This window comes from Elephas maximus, chromosome 9, assembly GCF_024166365.1.
Source record: "Elephas maximus indicus isolate mEleMax1 chromosome 9, mEleMax1 primary haplotype, whole genome shotgun sequence".
Lineage (NCBI taxonomy): Eukaryota > Metazoa > Chordata > Mammalia > Proboscidea > Elephantidae > Elephas > Elephas maximus.
Genome location: NC_064827.1, coordinates 103,259,780 through 103,278,105, shown reverse-complemented (window position 1 = coordinate 103,278,105; position 18,326 = coordinate 103,259,780). Strand labels below are relative to the sequence as shown.

At 40.9% G+C, this 18,326-nt stretch overlaps 1 protein-coding gene across 2 annotated transcripts in view; it reads left to right on the top strand.

Annotated features, from left to right (window-relative positions):
* Positions 1-4,389: 4,389 nt before the first annotated feature.
* AGTPBP1 (ATP/GTP binding carboxypeptidase 1) overlaps positions 4,390-18,326 on the top strand; it is a 186,516-nt gene continuing 172,579 nt past the window's right edge. For both annotated transcript variants that reach the window (XM_049895307.1, XM_049895308.1), the window contains exons 1-2: positions 4,390-4,550; positions 18,126-18,190. In XM_049895307.1, the coding sequence (XP_049751264.1) occupies positions 18,159-18,190 (32 nt within the window). In that variant the 5' untranslated portion in view covers positions 4,390-4,550; positions 18,126-18,158. The remainder of the gene's footprint in view (positions 4,551-18,125; positions 18,191-18,326) is intronic.

Sequence of the window (18,326 nt, the reverse complement as noted above, 5' to 3'; positions counted from 1 at the left end):
TTAGGAGCTCTTAAGGAATTAAGACAAATTAAATTCTTTTGTCTTAACCAAGCTCATATAGTTGGCTTTGGCTGGATTATGGGGTGTAGAGAAGAAAATGTATATATAATGTAGCAATCCCACTGTGCCTGTTGGAAACCCTGGTGGTGTTGTGGTTAAGCGTTATGGCTGCTAACCAAAAGGTCGGCAGTTTGAATCCACCAGGTGCTTCTTGGAAACTGTGGGGCAGTTCTACTCTGTCCTAGGGTCGCTATGAGTCGGAATCGACTCCATGGCAACTGGTTAGTTGTTTTTTTTTTTTTTTTTCCTTACTGTGTCTGTTGTGATTTCCAGAGTATGGTGTTATGGTATCTAAAGATTGTTTTTCTTTTTTTGCTGCAGATACTGTTGGCCAATTTTCAGCCTCATATCACACCTTAAAAGTAACTTATTTGCTTAAATCTTGTCGGTCCTGGTTTTTATTAAATGCCTATCACTCTTCCTACTTCTTCCTCCCTCCTATCAATTAAGCATTTAGTTGTGAGAGATTTGTGAGCAAAACAAAGTAATTATAGTGGCTTTCATTAATTAGTTTTTTTTTCATTAATTAATATTCAATTTATTAAAGTTGAACTTTTAAAAATTTACTTTTGTTACGTTTTTAAGCTTGATCTGTAAATCTATTTTATTTACAAATACAGTGATTTTTGTATAAAAATGAGAACAATTGCTTTCCCCTGTTGTGTGATTAGTGTTCCATTAACCTATACACTTAAGAAAGATAAAATTTCCTTAAACAATTGGCCACCTTTACACATGTAATTGATTTCCTAAAAAATTTCAACTACCTTTACAAAGTTAATACATACAAGCTTCTAAAACACATACCTCATGGGGCTTACTAACAAACCTAGCATGTAAAATCTCCCCACATCTCAAACAATTCTTATAAGTCTAATAAAACTTACACATATAGTAAATTATGTTCTTTGACACATCCAAGCACTATTTACAAACATATTCATTTATTTTATAACTTTCAAATTAAAATCAGAAATCCAGTGTCAATTTAGTATCTCGAAATCACAAGGCTGATATGTCAGAAGTTCTTAAATATTTCAGACTTCTTAAATAACAAATACAAACTGATTGTCAAGATAGTTACAAAACTTACTGCTAAAACTTAACACAAAGTCATAATATTATGAATTACTTGGCTTCACTATCTACACACTTTTTATATACCTTCTTTGGGGAAGCAAAGTCACTTTATTCAGCCAGGGAGTATGGAAGACATTTCAGGCAGGCTGGAGTTATTTAGAGCTGCAATACAGATTATCAGTTAAATCATAAGACTGGAAATTTGTCTGGGATAAGAAAGTCGTCTCTCCGAGAAAGCTATTAACACACTGAGCAAAGTTTTTATAGGTGGGTTGGTTCTATTTATTGTATCACCGGAGAGGAGTAAGCCAGGCGTTTCCAGAGTGTCTTTCAAATTTCACCCTTATCCTATTTTTATCGTAGCCTCTAAAGTCTCTTTCGCTTCTTATAAATTAAAAAAAAAATTTTTATTATCGTACTTTAGAGGAAGGTTTACAGAACAAGCTAGCTTCTCATTAAACAGTTAGTACACATATTGTTTTGTGACATGTCAACACTCTCCTCTTGACCTTGGGTTCCCCATTACCAGCTTTCCTGCCCCCTCCTGCCTTCTTGTCCTTGCCCCCGTGCTGGTGTGCCCATTTCGCCTTGCTTTGTTTTATGGGCCTGTCTAATCTTTTGCTGAAGAGTGAACCTCAGGGGTGCCTTCATTACTGAGCTAAAAGGGTGACCGGGGGCGAAACTCTAGGGGTTTCTCCAGTCTCTGTCAGGCTAGTAAGTCTGCTCTTTTTTTTGTGAGTTAGAATTTTGTTTTACATTATTCTCCAGCTCTGTCTGGCACCCCTCTATTGTGATTCTGTCAAAGCAGTCAGTAATGGTAGCCTGGCACCATCTAGTTGTGCTGGACTCAGTCTGGTGGAGGCTGCAGTAGTTGTGGTTCACTAGTTCTTTGGACTAATCTTTCCCTTATGTTTTTGGTTTTCTTCATTCTCCCTTGCTTCAGACAGGGTGAGACCAGTGGAGTATCTTGGATGGCCGCTCACAAGTTTTTAAGACCTCAGACGCTACTCACCAAAGTAGAATGTAGAACATTTTCTTTATAAACTGTTATGCCAATGGAGCTAGATGTTCCCCAAGACCATGGTCCCCACAGCCCTTAGTCTAGTAATTCGGTCCCTCAGAGAGTTTGGATGTATCTATGGATCTTCCATGATCTTGCCTTGGACAAGGTGTGCTGGCTTCCCCAGGATTGTGTACTGTCTTACCCTTCACCAAAGTTACCACTTATCTATTGTTTATTTAGTGACATTCCATCCCCCACCCCTCCACTCTCTTGTAACCATGAAAGATTGTTTCTTTTTGCGTGTAAACTTTTTCATGAGTTTTTATAGTAGTGGTCTCATGCAATATTTGTCCTTTTGTGATTAACATTTCACTGAGCATAATGCCCTCCAGATTCACCCATGTTGAGAGATGTTCCGCAGATTCATCATTGGTGGTTTTGATTTGCATTTCTCTGATGGTTAGTGGGAAACCCTGGTGGCGTAGTGGTTAAGAGCTATGGCTGCTAACCAAAAGGTTGGCAGTTTGAATCCACCACGTGCTCCTTGGAAACCCTCTAGGGGAGTTGTACTGTGTCCTATAGGGTTGCACTGAGTCAGAATCAACTCAATGGCAGCGGGTTTTTTTTTTTTTTGGCTTAATAGTGATCTTGAGCATTTCCTCACGTGTCTGTTAGCTACTCGAATGTCTTCTTTGATGAAGTGTCTGTACATTTCCTTTGCCCATTTTTTAATTGGATTATTTGTCTTTTTTTGTACAGGTGTTGGATTTTCCTGTAGATTCTGGAGATCAGACCTTTGTTGAATTTGTCATAGCCAAAATTTTTTTCCCAGTCTGTAAAAAAAAAAAAAAATTTTTTTTATATACTCTTTTAATGAAGTCTTTGGATGAGCCTAAGTGTTTAATTTTTAGAAGAACCTAGTTTTTTTTTTTAGTTATATAGCTTATCTTCTGGAGGTTTGTGTATTGTTAGTTATGGTTTGTATCCTGTTAATGCTGAATATTAGGGCCTCTAGTGTTGATCCTATTTTTTCTTCCATGATCTTTGTAGTTTTTGGTTTTACATTTAGGTCTTTGATCCATTTGGAATTAGTTTCTGTATATGGTATGAGGTATAGGTGCAACGGGATTCCTTTTGACCTCACCACCTCTACACCTGCTTAATTTTGTTTGAACATAGTAAAGAAAACGAAAGGAAAACCTCACAGCTCTCAATTTATTTCCCTATCTTGCTCTAATGTTACATTCCATACCACTTACCATAAACAGCAGCGAACATGATCTATGCTCTTAAGCAAAGGTAAATAACATCAGGATTTATTAAGACTATATAACAGTGCACTTGACTTCAGTCACAACAGGATATATTAGTATTATCAATTTATTTCCCTATCCGGCTTTAATAATTTTACATTCTTTACCAGCTACCATAAACAGCAGCGAACATGACCCACGCTCTAAAAAAGTAAATAATGTCAAGATGTATTAAACATATATTACAGTGAATTTGAGTTCAGTCACAACAAAAGAATATATCTGTATTTAATCGGACACATTTCTTTGGCTCAGATAAAACACTCCGTTTTTGCCTTCAGAGGCTATTTAGTATTACCATTTTCTCGACTATATGTAGGCACGTGACAAAAAAAAGCAAAAAATAAGTCAACATGCTCTTTCCTTCTCTGCAGCATCTAGTTTACTGAGATTTGGCCACAAAATGCAATTTCGTTTGTTTCTAGGAGCCCAGTGCGGTAATTCCATGTCCCTTCCCAGACCCCTGTGTTTCCTTCCCAGTTTCTCCTTGAGGTCAGGGAAGGCGTAAGCTTTACAGCGCTCCGCAGGGTCTGATGCGACCCCTGGCACCGCGTGGGCAGAGTTAAGAACCGCTAGTCCAGTGTGGCTAAAAGCCTCTTAACAGGGTGTGGTGATTGATGGTGGTGGGGGTGGACGCCGGCTCAATTTGGGGAAGAGGCGGGGACCCTTGTTCGGTACGTACAGGACGGTGACTTGGCCATAAGCGGGCGGGTTCGGTTCGTTACGAGCTGACAGCGCTGTCGCCGGCAGCTGCAGGAGGTGGGGCTGGGAGGGGTGGGAGGGGGCGGTGGCGCGCGCCGCGGCTAGTCTTCGAGCCCCGCGTGCCCGCGCGCGCGCGTGGGGCCTGCCCTCCCTGCCTCCTGGCGCGCGAGCCCGCGTGCGGTGGGCGGGGCGCCGCGCTGACGTTGCCCGGGATGCGGGCAGGTTCCGCCGCCGCCGCCGCCGCCTCCGCCACTCCTCCCACTGGGGTTTGTATGAAAACACCGGGCGGCTGGCGGCGAGGCATCTGCTGTGCGTCCAGAGAGGAGCCGGAGGCGCCGCCGAGCTGGTGTGGCGGCTCTGCCCAGACGCTGCCAGCGCCTCATCCAGAGCTGGTGAGAGCCCCCACCGCCGTCCGCGCATCGGGAGGGCGCCCCTCGGCCGCGGCTTTCCCGCCAGCCAGGCCGCCCCTCGGCTCTCCCTGGGCCGCGGGAGCGGCTGGCGGCGTCCTGGGGGCGGGAGAGGCCGGGGGCCGGGCCACCCAGTGCTCGCCGCAGCCTGCTCCCGGGGACCCCTCCGCTCCCCACCTGACAGGCTGTGTAATGCATGTCTCTTACAGGGCTGGGATGGACCGGATTTGCGGGAGACTCCTGAAGGGCTGGGGCTTTGGCTGGCGTCTGGAGAACGCCTCCCTCTGCCCCCACCCAGGGACAGTCAGCCCCGGGTCTACGCGGAGGGTCCCCAGGGCGGTCTGTGAGCTGAGGCGGCTCCTCTGTGCCCTGCGTCCTCGCTAAGGCCCGGGCGATGCAGCGCGGAGCCCAGGGGCGGCGGGGCCGGGGGCGAGCGCGCGGCCTGGCTCCCCACCCCCAGCACCCACCCCTTTTGTAAGCCAGTCGCACAAACCCGGGGCCCCTGTGCTTTGGAAATCCTGGGCTACCAGACAGAGAGCAAGGTGGGAGTCGATATGAAATCGGGGATGGTTGTGTTTGCTTCGTCTCACCGCATCGTTTGTGCTGAACTGCCTTCTCTGTTGACAACTTGTCGTCTTGTGTGTTTGGTTTGAACCTGAATCAGATCACCCTAGATGACAGTGCAGAGTTTTCGCTACTGCTTCCTTCCCGAGTTGCGGCTTCTTCATTGCAAGTATTAAAGGACTCCTGTATTGTAAAGCAAACGCAGAAGCTTGCTTGGCTTTACTCTCGTTTCCCCTCCTTGTGCCAGCATAGTTTTAAATTGGTAGGTTTCCTTTCCTGGATATTTCCCCGTTATAGGATGGAGTTTGAATACACCATAGTGTAATCGATGTGAATATTGGTTATTTAAAGCTCAGTTGTCCTCTTAACCCAGCTTGCTCAGGTGCCTGAAGGTCACTTGTGGAAATCTCTTTGGCAGTATTCATTCTGGTTTTTTTTTTGCCCCCTTCCCTTCAGGTATTCAAAATTGTAGCAGAGTTCACTTATAATACATGACGGTTTGTATTTAGAAAGGACTTATTAACAGTCTTCTTGATTACTCTTTTCAGTTCCTTTTTATGTCCATGTTTTAATCTTTATGTAAACTGAGTCATCACTTTCTTTGTTAACCTTTGAATTCTTCTCACAAATTGCCCATTTCTTTTTCCTGAGAAGGAAAAGTTATTTTTGTGATTGCGTTGTGGAATGTTTTCAGTTCAGTAGGCCAAAAAAGAGGTAATTTATTTAAGGCGTTTTAAATGGTACTTATTTTAAAACATGTGCCAGCTGTTTAGCAAAACCAAACCAAACCCTTAAAGAGCTATAATCATTTATGTAGAATTACTGTGAGCGAATTAGGGATGCCTTATCCACTCCTTAACTCAAGGGTCCTTGTTCAGTTTCCCATCCCACTTCTGGTGAGTTTCTTCAGGGAAATTATAGGTGCATTTTTAATAACCTCAAAACTCCCACCTCAAATTGATCCATCGCCACATATTTAGAACTGCAGTCTCACTCTGAACTCTGAAAGAGCAGGCTGAAAACTGCTCTTTTAATTAGCAAACATCACAAAACATTTAAGTATATTAATGTAAATTAAACTTATGTAGAAGCAATTTTATAAAACTTTTTCAGTTGACTGGAACTGAGGCATTATTCTGCTTAGAAAAGCCTAATTAGATTGCTTTTTAATAATGGTTTTACCTTCACTAGCAGAGGGAAGGCCCCTGTGTGGTGCAAATAGTTTGCACTCAAGCACTAACCTAAAGGTTGGCAGTTCAAACCCACTCAGCAGCACCACCAATGAAAGACTTGGTGATCTGCTTTCCTAAAGATTTTAGCTAAGAAAAAGGAGCCCAGGTGGCACAGTGGTTAAAGCACTGCCAGTGGAAAAGCCGGTGGTCTGAACCCTGTGGAGCAGATGTTCTCTGTAACATGTGGGGTTAGCATGAACTGGAATTGACTCAATGGCAACAGGTTTAGCAGAGGGAAAAGAGGTCTGAGAATTTGTGAGTTTCTGTAATGACTTATTACATTCTACATTTTAGTTTAGTTTTTAGTTATTTGTTAAACTTCCTCCACAGTATTCACCTTCCAAAATTTACTCTTCTTGCTTGAAGGCTCCAGCACTTAGAAGTTGAACCATGAGTGAATAGGAATGGATAATCCAGTCAGAGGGCCCTGTGCAGGTTGGGAGCTTCCCTTAGGCAGTGGGGTCACGGTGTAAATAACAGATTGTCTAGGGTGGGCACTGAATTGTAAGCTTCCTATGTTAACTGTTGGTTACTGGGCACATGTACTATAGTGGTGAAGGGGCTGGGCCTCAGCCAGATTTGCTGGTTTTTAACCTGGCTTTGCTTAGGCAAGTAATGTATCCTCTTTGTGCTTCAGTTTTCTCATCTCTAAAAATGTGGATAATAATGGTGCATACCCCTGAGATTATCTTTGATTATAAAAACCAAAAAGCCAAACCCGTTGCCATGGCGTCGATTCTGACTCATAACGACCCTATAGGACAGAGTAGAACTGCACCATAGGGTTTCCAAGGAGCTGCTGGTAGATTCAAACTGCTGACCTTTTGGTTAGCAGCCGAGCTCTTAATCGCTGTTCCACCAGGGCTCCAGATCTGTGAGTATACAATGAGTTAGTGCATGTGAGATGCCCAGTCCACAGTGCCTGCCGCACAGTAAATGCTCAGTGAATGTTATTACTACCACTACTTTTCCTCAGGCTTCCAGGGGATCTAGCAACCTGAAAAAGGACTTTGGACTGATGGGTGGTTATTCCTGCAGATTAGTTCTGCTATAACCCAGGCTCCCTTGGGACTGCATGAGAACTTAGTCTCACTGTCTTGCTTTGGAAACATGTAAGTCAGTTTTAAATAGAACAGCTAGACCCTGAGCTGGGTGCCCTAGGGGTGCTGCTAGAGAGAGCTATGAAAGTGTCCCTGTCTGTTCTTTGACAGAACCTTGGAGTGTCTCCCTTACATTGGTGGTGGCTGCTATTTTAATCACCTGTTCATTGAGTTTGTGATTCTGTGTTTACTTAACTGTCATGTGCTGCCATCAAAAATACTACCTATTAAAATATTAATGGCCAAGTATGTGTTTATCTGATTAGGATGTTGTATGGTGTTTTCAGGATATAAAAAATCACTCCTATCTAAGCATCATTTTGTTTTTCTTGTTTATTGATATTATCGAAAGTGAGATTAGTTTTGATTTGATGTTGTGTTCCTCTTTAGCTTTGATGGAATTTTCCTAGGAAAGTTTTTAATTAATGATTTTATGTCCTCCATGTTTTGCAAGGATCTGACATTAATATTCTAACCTTTAAATCAGATGTTCTCAAACTTTTTGGTCTCGGGACCCTTTCGTACTCTTAAAAAATTATTGAGGACCCCAAAGAGCTTTTGTGGATTAAAAAAAAAAAAATTTTTTTTTTTTGTGGATTATATCCATCTATATTTACTGTTAGGAATGAAAATGAATATAAAAACTTCTGTTCATGTAAAAATAGCGATTACAAACCCATTACACGTTAATATAAACAACATATTTTTTTCTTTTTTTTGTTGTGCTTTAAGTGAAAGTTTATAGTTCAAGTTAGTTTCTCATACAAAAATTTATACACACATTGTTATGTGACCCTAGCTGCTATCGGTATAATATGTTAGCACACTCCTCCTTTCTACTCCAGATTTCCCATGTCCATTCAGCCAGCTCTTGTCCCTTTTGGCCTTGTCATCTCGCCTCCGGACAGGAGCTGCCCATTTAGTCTCATGTATCTACTTGAGCTAGGAAGCACACTCCTCATGAGTATCATTTTCTGTTTTTTAGTCCAGTCTAACCTTTGTCTGAAGAGTTGACTTCGGAAATGGTTTCGGTCCTAGGCTAACAGACAGTGCGGGGGCCATGTCTTCCAGGGTCCCTCTAGTCTCAGACCATTAAGTCTGCTCTTTTTACTAGAATTTGAGTTCTGCATCCCACTTTTCTCCTCCTCTGTCAGGGACTGTCTGTTGTAAACCACATATTTCTAATGAAAAATAACTTTTTCAAAGCAAAAAAATAACCTAGTGAGAAGAGTGACATTGTTTTACATCTTTGTAAATCTTGTCTAATGACAGCCCCTGAGTGGCGCTTGTGAGTTGGATGTTAGTTGAGCTTTTCATACTGTGCTTTCATTAATTACTTTTTAATATGTAAAATTCCCCCAAATTACATTTATGGAGAAATGTATTACCAAATTTGATTTTTATTTTTAGAAGATGGCATTTTAGATTACTAACACTGTAGTCCTCTTGGGTTAGCACCTCACTGAAGCTCTAAGAAACCTTTTAACTTTCCATGAATAACTTTTACGGTACTTAAAATAATTTTTTCTAATAAGGCCTTAACCAGGGCCCAAGTGTCTGATACAGAAACACAAGAGACATTAAATATTATTACCACTTTCCTTCCAGATAAAAGTTTGATAATCCCAACACAACTCATTGCCGCCGAGAGTTTATTCCGACTCATAGTGGCCCTATAGGACAGAGTAGAACTGCCCCATAGCGTTTCCAAGGAGCGCCTGGTGGATTTGAATTGCTGACCTTTCGGTTAGCAGCCGTAGGTCTTGACCACTACACCACCAGGGTTTCCAAAAGTTTGGTAGGAATCCTATTTATGACTTAAACCAGAAGTCACAAATAGGTGGCCCACGAGGTCGAAACTATTTTCATAATAATACTAAGATATTTAGTGTTTTCTCACTGTATTAATATTTACACTAATGGCGCAAAACAATGGTATGTAAAATTACTGTCATCTTAGAACAAATATAAGGTAGTGGAACCAAACTGAACTGTAGTATGTTTCATCACCAAGCACCAGCAATTTATTTATTTTATTGTGTTTTAAGTGAAAGTTTACAGTTCAAGTTAGTTTCTCACACAGAAATTTATACATACATTGTTATGTGACCCTAGTTGCTCTCCCTATAATGTGACAGCACACTCCTCCTTTCCACACCAGATTTTCCACGTCCATTTAATCAGCTCCTGTCCCCTTTTGCCTTCTCATCTCACCTCCAGACAGGGGCTGCCCATTTAGTCTCATGTATCTACTTAAGCTAAGAAGCACTGTCTTCACAAATACCATTTTATGTCTTATAGTCCAGTCTAATCTTTGTCTGAAGAGTTGGTTTCGGAAATGGCTTTAGTTCTGGGCTACCAGACAGTCCGGGCGCCACGTCTTCCAGGGTCCCTCCAGTCTCAGTCAAACCATTAAGTCTGGTCTTTTTACTAGAATTTGAGTTCTGTACCCTACTTTTCTCCTCCTCTGTCAGGGACTCTGTTGCGTTCCCTGTCAGGGCAGTCATTGGTGGTAGCCGGGCACCGTGTAGTTCTGGTCTCAGGCTGCTGGAGTCTCTGGTTTATGTGGCTCTTTCTGTCTCTTGGGCTCTTATTTTCCTTGTGTCTTCATTCTCTTTCGCTCCTGGTGAGTTGGGACCAATTGATGTATTTTAAATGGCTGCTTGCTAGCTTTTAAGACCCCAGATGCGGCTAACCAAAATGGGATGCAAATGTTTTCTTGATAAACTTTGTTATGCCAGTTGACCTATATGTCCCTGAAACCATGGTCCCCAGATCCCTGCCCCTGCTGCTCTGTCCCTTGAAGTGTTTGGTTGTATTCAGGAGACTTCTTAGCTTTTGGTTTAGTCCAGTTGAAGTACCAGCAATTTAAAAATTAAATAAAAGTAAAGCTAGTTTCACTAAGGATGTCCTTGAGACAGTGAACATTTTAAATTTTGTTAAATCTTAGCCCTTAAGTATGCCACCTTTTAATATCCTGTGGTCCCTGGATGGTGCGGTTACCATGCTCGGCTGCTGACCAGACGGAAGGTTGGAGGTTGAGGTCTGCCCAGAGGCACCTTGGAAGAAAGGCCTGATGATCTACTTCTGAAAAACCAGCTGTTGAAACCCTGTGGAGCACAGTTCTGCTCGGACACACATGGGGTTGACATGAGTTGGGGTCAACTCTAGGACACCTGACTACCAGCAATGAAATGGATAGTATACATGAAGCATTTATGCTGCATACTGAATTACAGTGCTTGATGGTTGTCTCAGAAGTGCTTTTGTAACTGTTTTAATTGAGAGCTTGAACTAGCCTTAGCCTTGTTTTTCATGAAACACCATTTTTGCTTGAAAAGGTAGCTGACAGACTATGATTATTCAGACTTGTGTATTTTGGTAGTTTCTCAGACATTAACAAAGTGAGTCGCTCACTTCAAGGAAACAACTGATAGTCATATTTGTTGCCAAGGATAAAATTTGAGCTTTCAAGAAAAATTTTGGATTCTGGAAAATGGGTATCTACCATCATATAACCTAATACTTAAAGCTTCCTAGTACTTAAGTGTCTGATGGAATGGGCAGTGATATTATCAAGTGTGATTTTTGATATTGCATAATGAAATGTTTAAACGTTTGGAAGAAATGGGTAATTTATTGAACCGGTATTTTCCAGATGATCAAGGTATGATGTTATAAATTCAGGCACAGGAAAAAGACCCATTCGAAGTTCAGACCAGTGGGTTTTCATATAATAGAGTATGATAAGTCAATTGATGTGGTTTCAGATTCTGCATTGCAACCAGTTTTTAAGAAACTACCACTTGTCCAGTTTTGATATAGCATCAAAGAAAAATACCCACAATTATCTGAAAAGGTTATTAAGATGACCCTCTCTTTTCCAGCCATTAACTGTGTGAGGCTGGATTTTCTCCATATACTTCAGCCCAAACAACATATTGCAATAGACTGAATACAGAAGCAGATATGAGAATCCAGCGATTTCTATTAAACCAGCCACTGGAAGGTTGTTAGTTGTCATCGAGTTGATTTCGACTCATGGTGACCCCATGTATTGCAGAGTAGGGCTGTGGTTCATAGATTTTTCAAGGCTGTGACCTTTCAGAAGCAGATTGCCAGGCCTTTTTTCAGAGTTGTCTCTGGGTAGGTTTCAGCCCTCAACCTTTTGGTTAGTATCTGAGCTCTTACCCATTGCATCACCCAGGGACTCCTTTCTTACCCAGATGGGTAGGTAGTTTTGCTTTTGTGTAAAAGGACAGTGTGTTCTATCATAACAGAAGCTGATACTGAGGTACAAAGGGCATAATCACTTAACCCTAATTTAGGAAGATTTGAACTAAGAAAGTTCCCACAAAGACTAAGTTTTTTTTTGTTGTTGTTGTGGTAAAAAATACATAACAAAAATTTCCATGTTAACAATTTTTAAGTGTACAATTCAGTGATGTTATTGACATTCACCGTGTTGTGTAGTCAACACTCTTCATTTTCAAGTTTTATCACCTCAGACAGAAAGTCATTATCTCATTCTTCCCTCCCCCCAGTCCTTGGTAACCATTAATAAACGTTGTCTTTGTGCATTTGTCTGTTCTAGATACTTCATTTAAGTGGGACCATACAATATTTGCCCTTTTGTGTCTGACTTATTTCACTCAGCATAATGTCTTCAAGGTTTATCTGTGTCATAGCATGTATCAAAATTTCATTTTTCTTTATGGCTGAGTAATATTCCATTGTATGGATGTGCCGTATTTTGTTGCACCATTCACCTGTTGATAGATGCTTGGGTTGTGTCCACCATTTCACTATTGTGAATAATGCAGCAGTGAACATTGGTGTACAAGTATCTGTTTGAGTTCTTGGCTTTTGGGTATATAAGTAGTATTGGAATGGCTAGGGTTATATGGTAATTTTCTGTTTAACTTTTGTGGAACTGCCAAATTATTTTACAGCAGTGCACCATTTTACATTCTCATCAGCAATGTACAAGGGTTCCAGTCTCTTCAAATCCTCATCACTGCTTCTTATTTATTTTTTCTCCTAATAGCCATCCTAGTGGGTATGAAGTAGTATATCTCATTGTGGTTTTGATTTGGTTTTCCCTAATAAGTTTTTTTTTTTTTTTAATAGGTTTGTCAAGATATAATTCACATACCACACAATTCACCTATTTAAAGCATACAGTTGCTTGGCGTGCAAAGTTAAAAAGTTTTTTGTTTTTGTGTTTTAAATTAATTCAAGTGTGACTTCCCAAACAATTCTAGAAACATCTTGTGGAACCCAGTTTGAGAGACCTTGGTCTAGACTCTGGGACCTCTGTTCACTCTGCTTTAGAGAAACTGAACACATTTATTATCTGTGCTTGCCTTCAGAATCAGGTGACCTTTGCCATACTTTTAGTGTTTTTTAAATTTCTCATAAATGATGAGATTGCTTGATTTAAATCACATCTTGTTTTTTTGAAGGTTTCCAGCTCCTGTAGTACTGGAAGGCACGCTAGAGTGAAGTTGGGGTAGATGTTGGATGCCAGTTTACCATATCCACCATGTTATGGGGTTTTGAAAAGTGAAGAATTTCTTGCTCACTTGTGTAGTAACACTTTCTCAAAAGAAAACTTCGAAGCATTTGTGTGTTCGTTCAAAAATTTATTTAGCACCTCCATTGTGCTGGCATTGTTCTAGGCACTTGGGAGATATTTCCTGAGCAAAACCAAGATCTTTGCCTTTGTGGAACTTTTGTTCTAGTGGAGACAGATAGATAATAGATAATATACATAGTTAAATTATCTAGTTTACAAGGTGATTCAAAAGACTCAAATAGTGACCACTGAGATGTTAGCAATTATGCCATGTGACTTCTGAAGTGAATATAAGAACCTTGGGTTTCTGCGACCCATACCATCCTATATTAGAAGGCCATAAGCGACCTGGAAGAAGACAAGGTAGTTCTGGGCAGGGGGCAGTGGGCGTGCTAGGGTTGGAAGATGGTTTGTGATACTAACTAGGATGGTTGGGATAAGCTTTACTGAAAAGATATTCGAGCAAAAGAAATGAGAGAGTTACTTCTTTGGATATCTGGTAGAAGAGCATTCTAGGCAGAGGGAATAGTTTGAATGAACCTGGTATGTTGGAGAAAAACAAGTAGGCCCACTCAGTATGTCTGGAGCAGAGTGAGTATGGAGTGTTGTAGGAGATAAGGTTAGAGAGGTAAGACCTGGAGACATTTCCTACAGGGCTTTTTGTGCCATTGAAATGTGGAACATTGCAAAACTTTGAGCAAAGTGGTGACAAGACCTACCTAAGATTTTAAGGTGATCACTCAGGCTGTTGCGTTGAGGTTAGACTGTGTATGTGGGAGGGTGGGGGTAAGAGAAGGGAGACTAGTGGGGATGGTGGCTTGAGCCAGGGTGGTGGTAGTAGCTGTGGTGAAGTGATATTCTGGGTCTGTTTTGAAAGTAAAACAGTCAGGACTTCACTTTGGATTGGATGTGGGGTGTAAGACAGAAGCCGAGAATGAAGAATGAACATTTGGAGAGAAAAATTGTCTTTAATTAAGTTGGTGAAAGCCGAAGGTGGAGCAGGTTTGGAAAAGAAGATCGCAAGATCAGTTTTAGACATGTTGAATTTATGATATTACTAGATTCAAGTGGAGACGCTGAGTATGAGACCACCAAGGAAGAGATGGTAGTTAGAAGAGGACAACAGCTGAGCTCCGATGCACTTCAGTAAAGGAGGTTTAGAAGGAGGGGCTGACCAGTGAGTTAGGCAGAAAACAGGGTATGGCCAATTGAAGAAAAATATTTCCGAGAAGAGGGAATGATCAGTTGTATCAAATGCTGCTGTAACAGAAATACCATAAATGGGTGGCTTTAACAAACAAATTAATTTTTTCACCGTTTAGGAGGCTAGAAGTCTGAATTCAGGGTGCTGGCTCTAGGGGAAGGCCTTCTTTCTCTGTTGGCTTTGAAGGAACGTCCTTGTCTTATTGAGCTTCTGCTCCTGGGAGATCTCCATGTGTCTTGGCATCCCTCTTCCCCCATCTCTGCTTCTGCTCACTTGTTTAATCTCTCATTTATAACTCAAAAAAGATTGACTCAAAATACACCCTACACTAATCCTGTCTCATTAACATAACAAAGACAACCCATTGTCAAATGGGGTTATAACCACAGGCATAGAGGTTAGGATTTACAACACATATTTTTTGGGGACACAGTTCAATCCATAACAGCTGATGATAGGACAAGTAAGATGAAGACTAAGAATTGACTATTGGATTTAGGAACACGGAGGTCATTGGTGACTCACAAAAGCCTGATACGAATGTGTTTAAGAGAGAATGGAAAGAGACAAATTGTTGACAGTGAGCATAGAAATTCTTTGCTGTAAGGAGGAGAGAAATGGGGCAGTAGGTGGATTGAGGAAGTGGGAGCAAGAAAGTAAGTTTTTCCCCCAAGAGATAGAAATAACAGCAAGATTATATGTTCATGAAAAAGATCCAGTAAATAGGAATGAGTAGATTATACTTATGTGCTGTGGTCAGTCATTATAGACACTCCTTTGGCAGCACTCTCAACAACACTCAAGTATTGCCCCTCTCTTGCTTTGTCAGGAGCCTTGGAGGTGCAGTGGGTAAGTGCTCGGCTGCAAACTGAAGGGTCAGCAGTTGGAACCCACCAGCTGCTTGGCAGGAGAAAAATGTAACAGTTTGCTTCTGTATGTAAAAATTTATAACCTTGGAAACCCTATGGGCAGTTCTGCTCTGTCCTACAGGGTTGCTATGAGTCAAAATTGACTCCATGGCAACGAGTTCTTGCTTTGTCACACTTGCTTGTCAAAACCACAAACTTGGTGAAATCTAACACTTTTGATGTTAGCTGCCTGCTCTATTATCCTATATGTTACTGTAATGAACACAGATTGTCAAAGCAAAGCTTTTCTGTATACTCTAACGTGCTGTGGCCTCAGGCTTCAGCAATAAAAAGTGGACTCTGAGGCTGTGTATGGGACCCAATGGCTTAGCTCCAGGGTGGTGGGGTTAAGAGCTGACTTTTTCCCTGGGGGACTTTTAAGTTCCAGAAAGCAGAATTCTTGGGGTTGTCAGTTTCTTTGGGGAAGAGTTCTTTGATTATTTGCCAGGGGCTAGATGTCTGGCTGTTCAGCATTTTCCACAATACTGGGACCTGGGGGTATTGACGTGTAGGAAGTTATTTGCAGTTACAAAGTCTTAGCCGTTTCTCAGCCTGTTCCTCTGTAGTCCTTGGCATTTCCAAATCCCAGCCTTTCCTGGGTTCTTCTGGGCAGACTGCTCCCCCCACCATGAATTTTCTCATCTTCTTATCCCCTCCCTGCAGCTCCCACCTGTCCCCAGGTTTCTTTTTTGTCCCTGTGGGCTTAAACATAGCTTTACTCCCTTACTACCTATTTTAACCCAGTTCTAGGAGGGAGAGGAGAGAACTGGTTGTGTTACACTGTGTGAGCTGGAAGTTTGAATTATGTCTTAACTGCTGAAGCAGCATTGGCTATGACATAGCGCCCAGCATTAATCCTTCCAGCTCTGTGAGCTCTTTAATAAAATTCACAGTGAACTGTTCAAGAGATGTGCTGTTAACGTAGCTTTAGAGAAAGTCATACCAGTAACGAGTAGAAGTGACTTAAACTTCTGACTTTGGCAGCAGCAACATGGAGGATCTTTTTCTCCCTTGAATATATAAAGTTATTCTAATTGAATTGGAAATTGGAAGAACATTAACTTTGATTTTGTAGTCGTTTTTTTAAAAAGTCATTTGGGTTGATAAAAATGAAAAAAGAATCACGTATGTATTTTGCTGACTTAACAGAAAAATATCCAGAATACCTGTATCGTGTAATTCTATTAAAACAATTTGAAGTCTGCTCTTTTGCATGTTTGTTGTCCTTTAAATATAATATTACTAAATACTGCAAAAGTTGTGATTAATTTGTTGAATTGGCACTAATGTTTCACTTTTTAGTGATGTCATAAAATTCTGCTTCAGTAAGCACTGATATATAAAATTAAAAGAAATTCAGGGTTTTTGGGGGGAGTAGTTACAGCATTTGCAACATAGTCCACCAGCCACTCCTTGGAAACCCTATGGGGCAGTTCAGTAGCGTCTCTATGAGTCGGAATCGACTTGATGGCAATGAGTTTGGTTTTGTTTTTTAGTTGCAACATAAATCTGAAAAATTATAAAAATGGTGCGAATGAAGATTTAAGGTTGTTTATATTAATAGATAAGTGATAACTTTGGTGAAGGGTAAGACAGTACGTAATACTGGGGAAGCCAGCACAGCTTGTACAAGGCAAGGTCATGAAAACTCCGTAGACACATCCAAACTCCCTGAGGGACTGAATTACTGGGCTGAGGGCTGTGGGGACCATGATCTTGGGAAACATCTACCTCAATTGGCATAACATAGTTTATAAAGAAAATGTCCTGTATTCTACTTTGGTGAGTAGTGTTTGGGGTCTTAAAAGCTTGTCTCTGGTCTCACCCTGTCTGGAACAAGGGAGAATAAAGAAAACCAAAGACACAAAGGGAAGATTAGTCCAAAGGACTAATGGACCACAACTGCCACAGCCTCCATCATACTGAGTCCGGCACAACTAGATGGTGCCCAGCTACCACCACTGACTGCTCTGACAGGGATCACAATAGAGGATCCCAGACAGAGCTGGAGAAAAATGTAGAGCAAAATTCTAACTCAAAAAAAGAAAAACAAACAAACAAACCAGACTTACTAGTCTGGCAGAGACTGGAGAAACCCCAAAAGTATGGGCCGTGGACACCCTTTTAGCTCAGCAGTGAAGTCACTCTTGAGGTTCACTTTTACAGCCAAAGATTAGACAGGCCTGTAAAACAAAACAAGACTAAATGGGCACACCAGCCCAGGGGCAAGAACTAGAAGGCAGGACGAGACAGGAAAGCTGGTAATGGGGAACCTGAGGTTGAGAAAGGGAGAGTGTTGACATGTGTTGGGATTGCCAACCAAACAGTATGTATATTCATTGTTTAATGAGGAGCTAGTTCCCTCTGTAAACCTATATCTGAAGTACAATTAAAAAAATTTTCTTTAAGGTTGTCTTAAAATGTATACTGTGTACTTTCTAAAGATGAAATCTATATTATTTGAATGAAAATGTACACTAAGTGTGTTAAATAAGATAATGCTGTACAAGGTTTTTACACTGTCTGAACATTATTAATGAAAAAAAGTTCTCATATAGAATTAATCATACATATTTAACCAGCATTTACTAGTATATGAATGATAGATAATAAGTAGCACTAGTCATAGAATGCTGCCTGGAGTATTTTAAGGAGGATTGCAAGAACAGGAAGGATAATTTGAATTGTCTTGAAAGAAATCTTATCACTAGATTATAAGGTGTGTTAGGTATCTGCATTTTTGTTGTTCTCGGATTTTGATAACATTTCACTGGCTGATTTAAGTAATTTAATAGGCACACATTGTACATTGATGTGAACTGCCTGCGGCACTTACAACTCAAACATTCTCTTTCGGTTCCTAGTGTTATCTTGCATTGCCCACAGTGAAGAATTTGTTTGGCTTTTGTGACATCTGACGTATAGAAAACAGACTTGTGTAAGTGTTTAATCTCTCTGAACATTTTTCTTTCAGATTATCTGCAATGTTGAAATTAAGTAACTCAAGATGAGCAAGTTGAAAGTGGTATCAGAGAAAAGGTACTGTAATTCTGAATATATGTTTAAATTATAGGCATAATACATGAAGTGAATATTTGAAACTTATTTAAAATATTTGTATTTAAATAATAGTGTGTTATTTCATATTTATCTTATTTCAGTTAAAGCTGAAGTC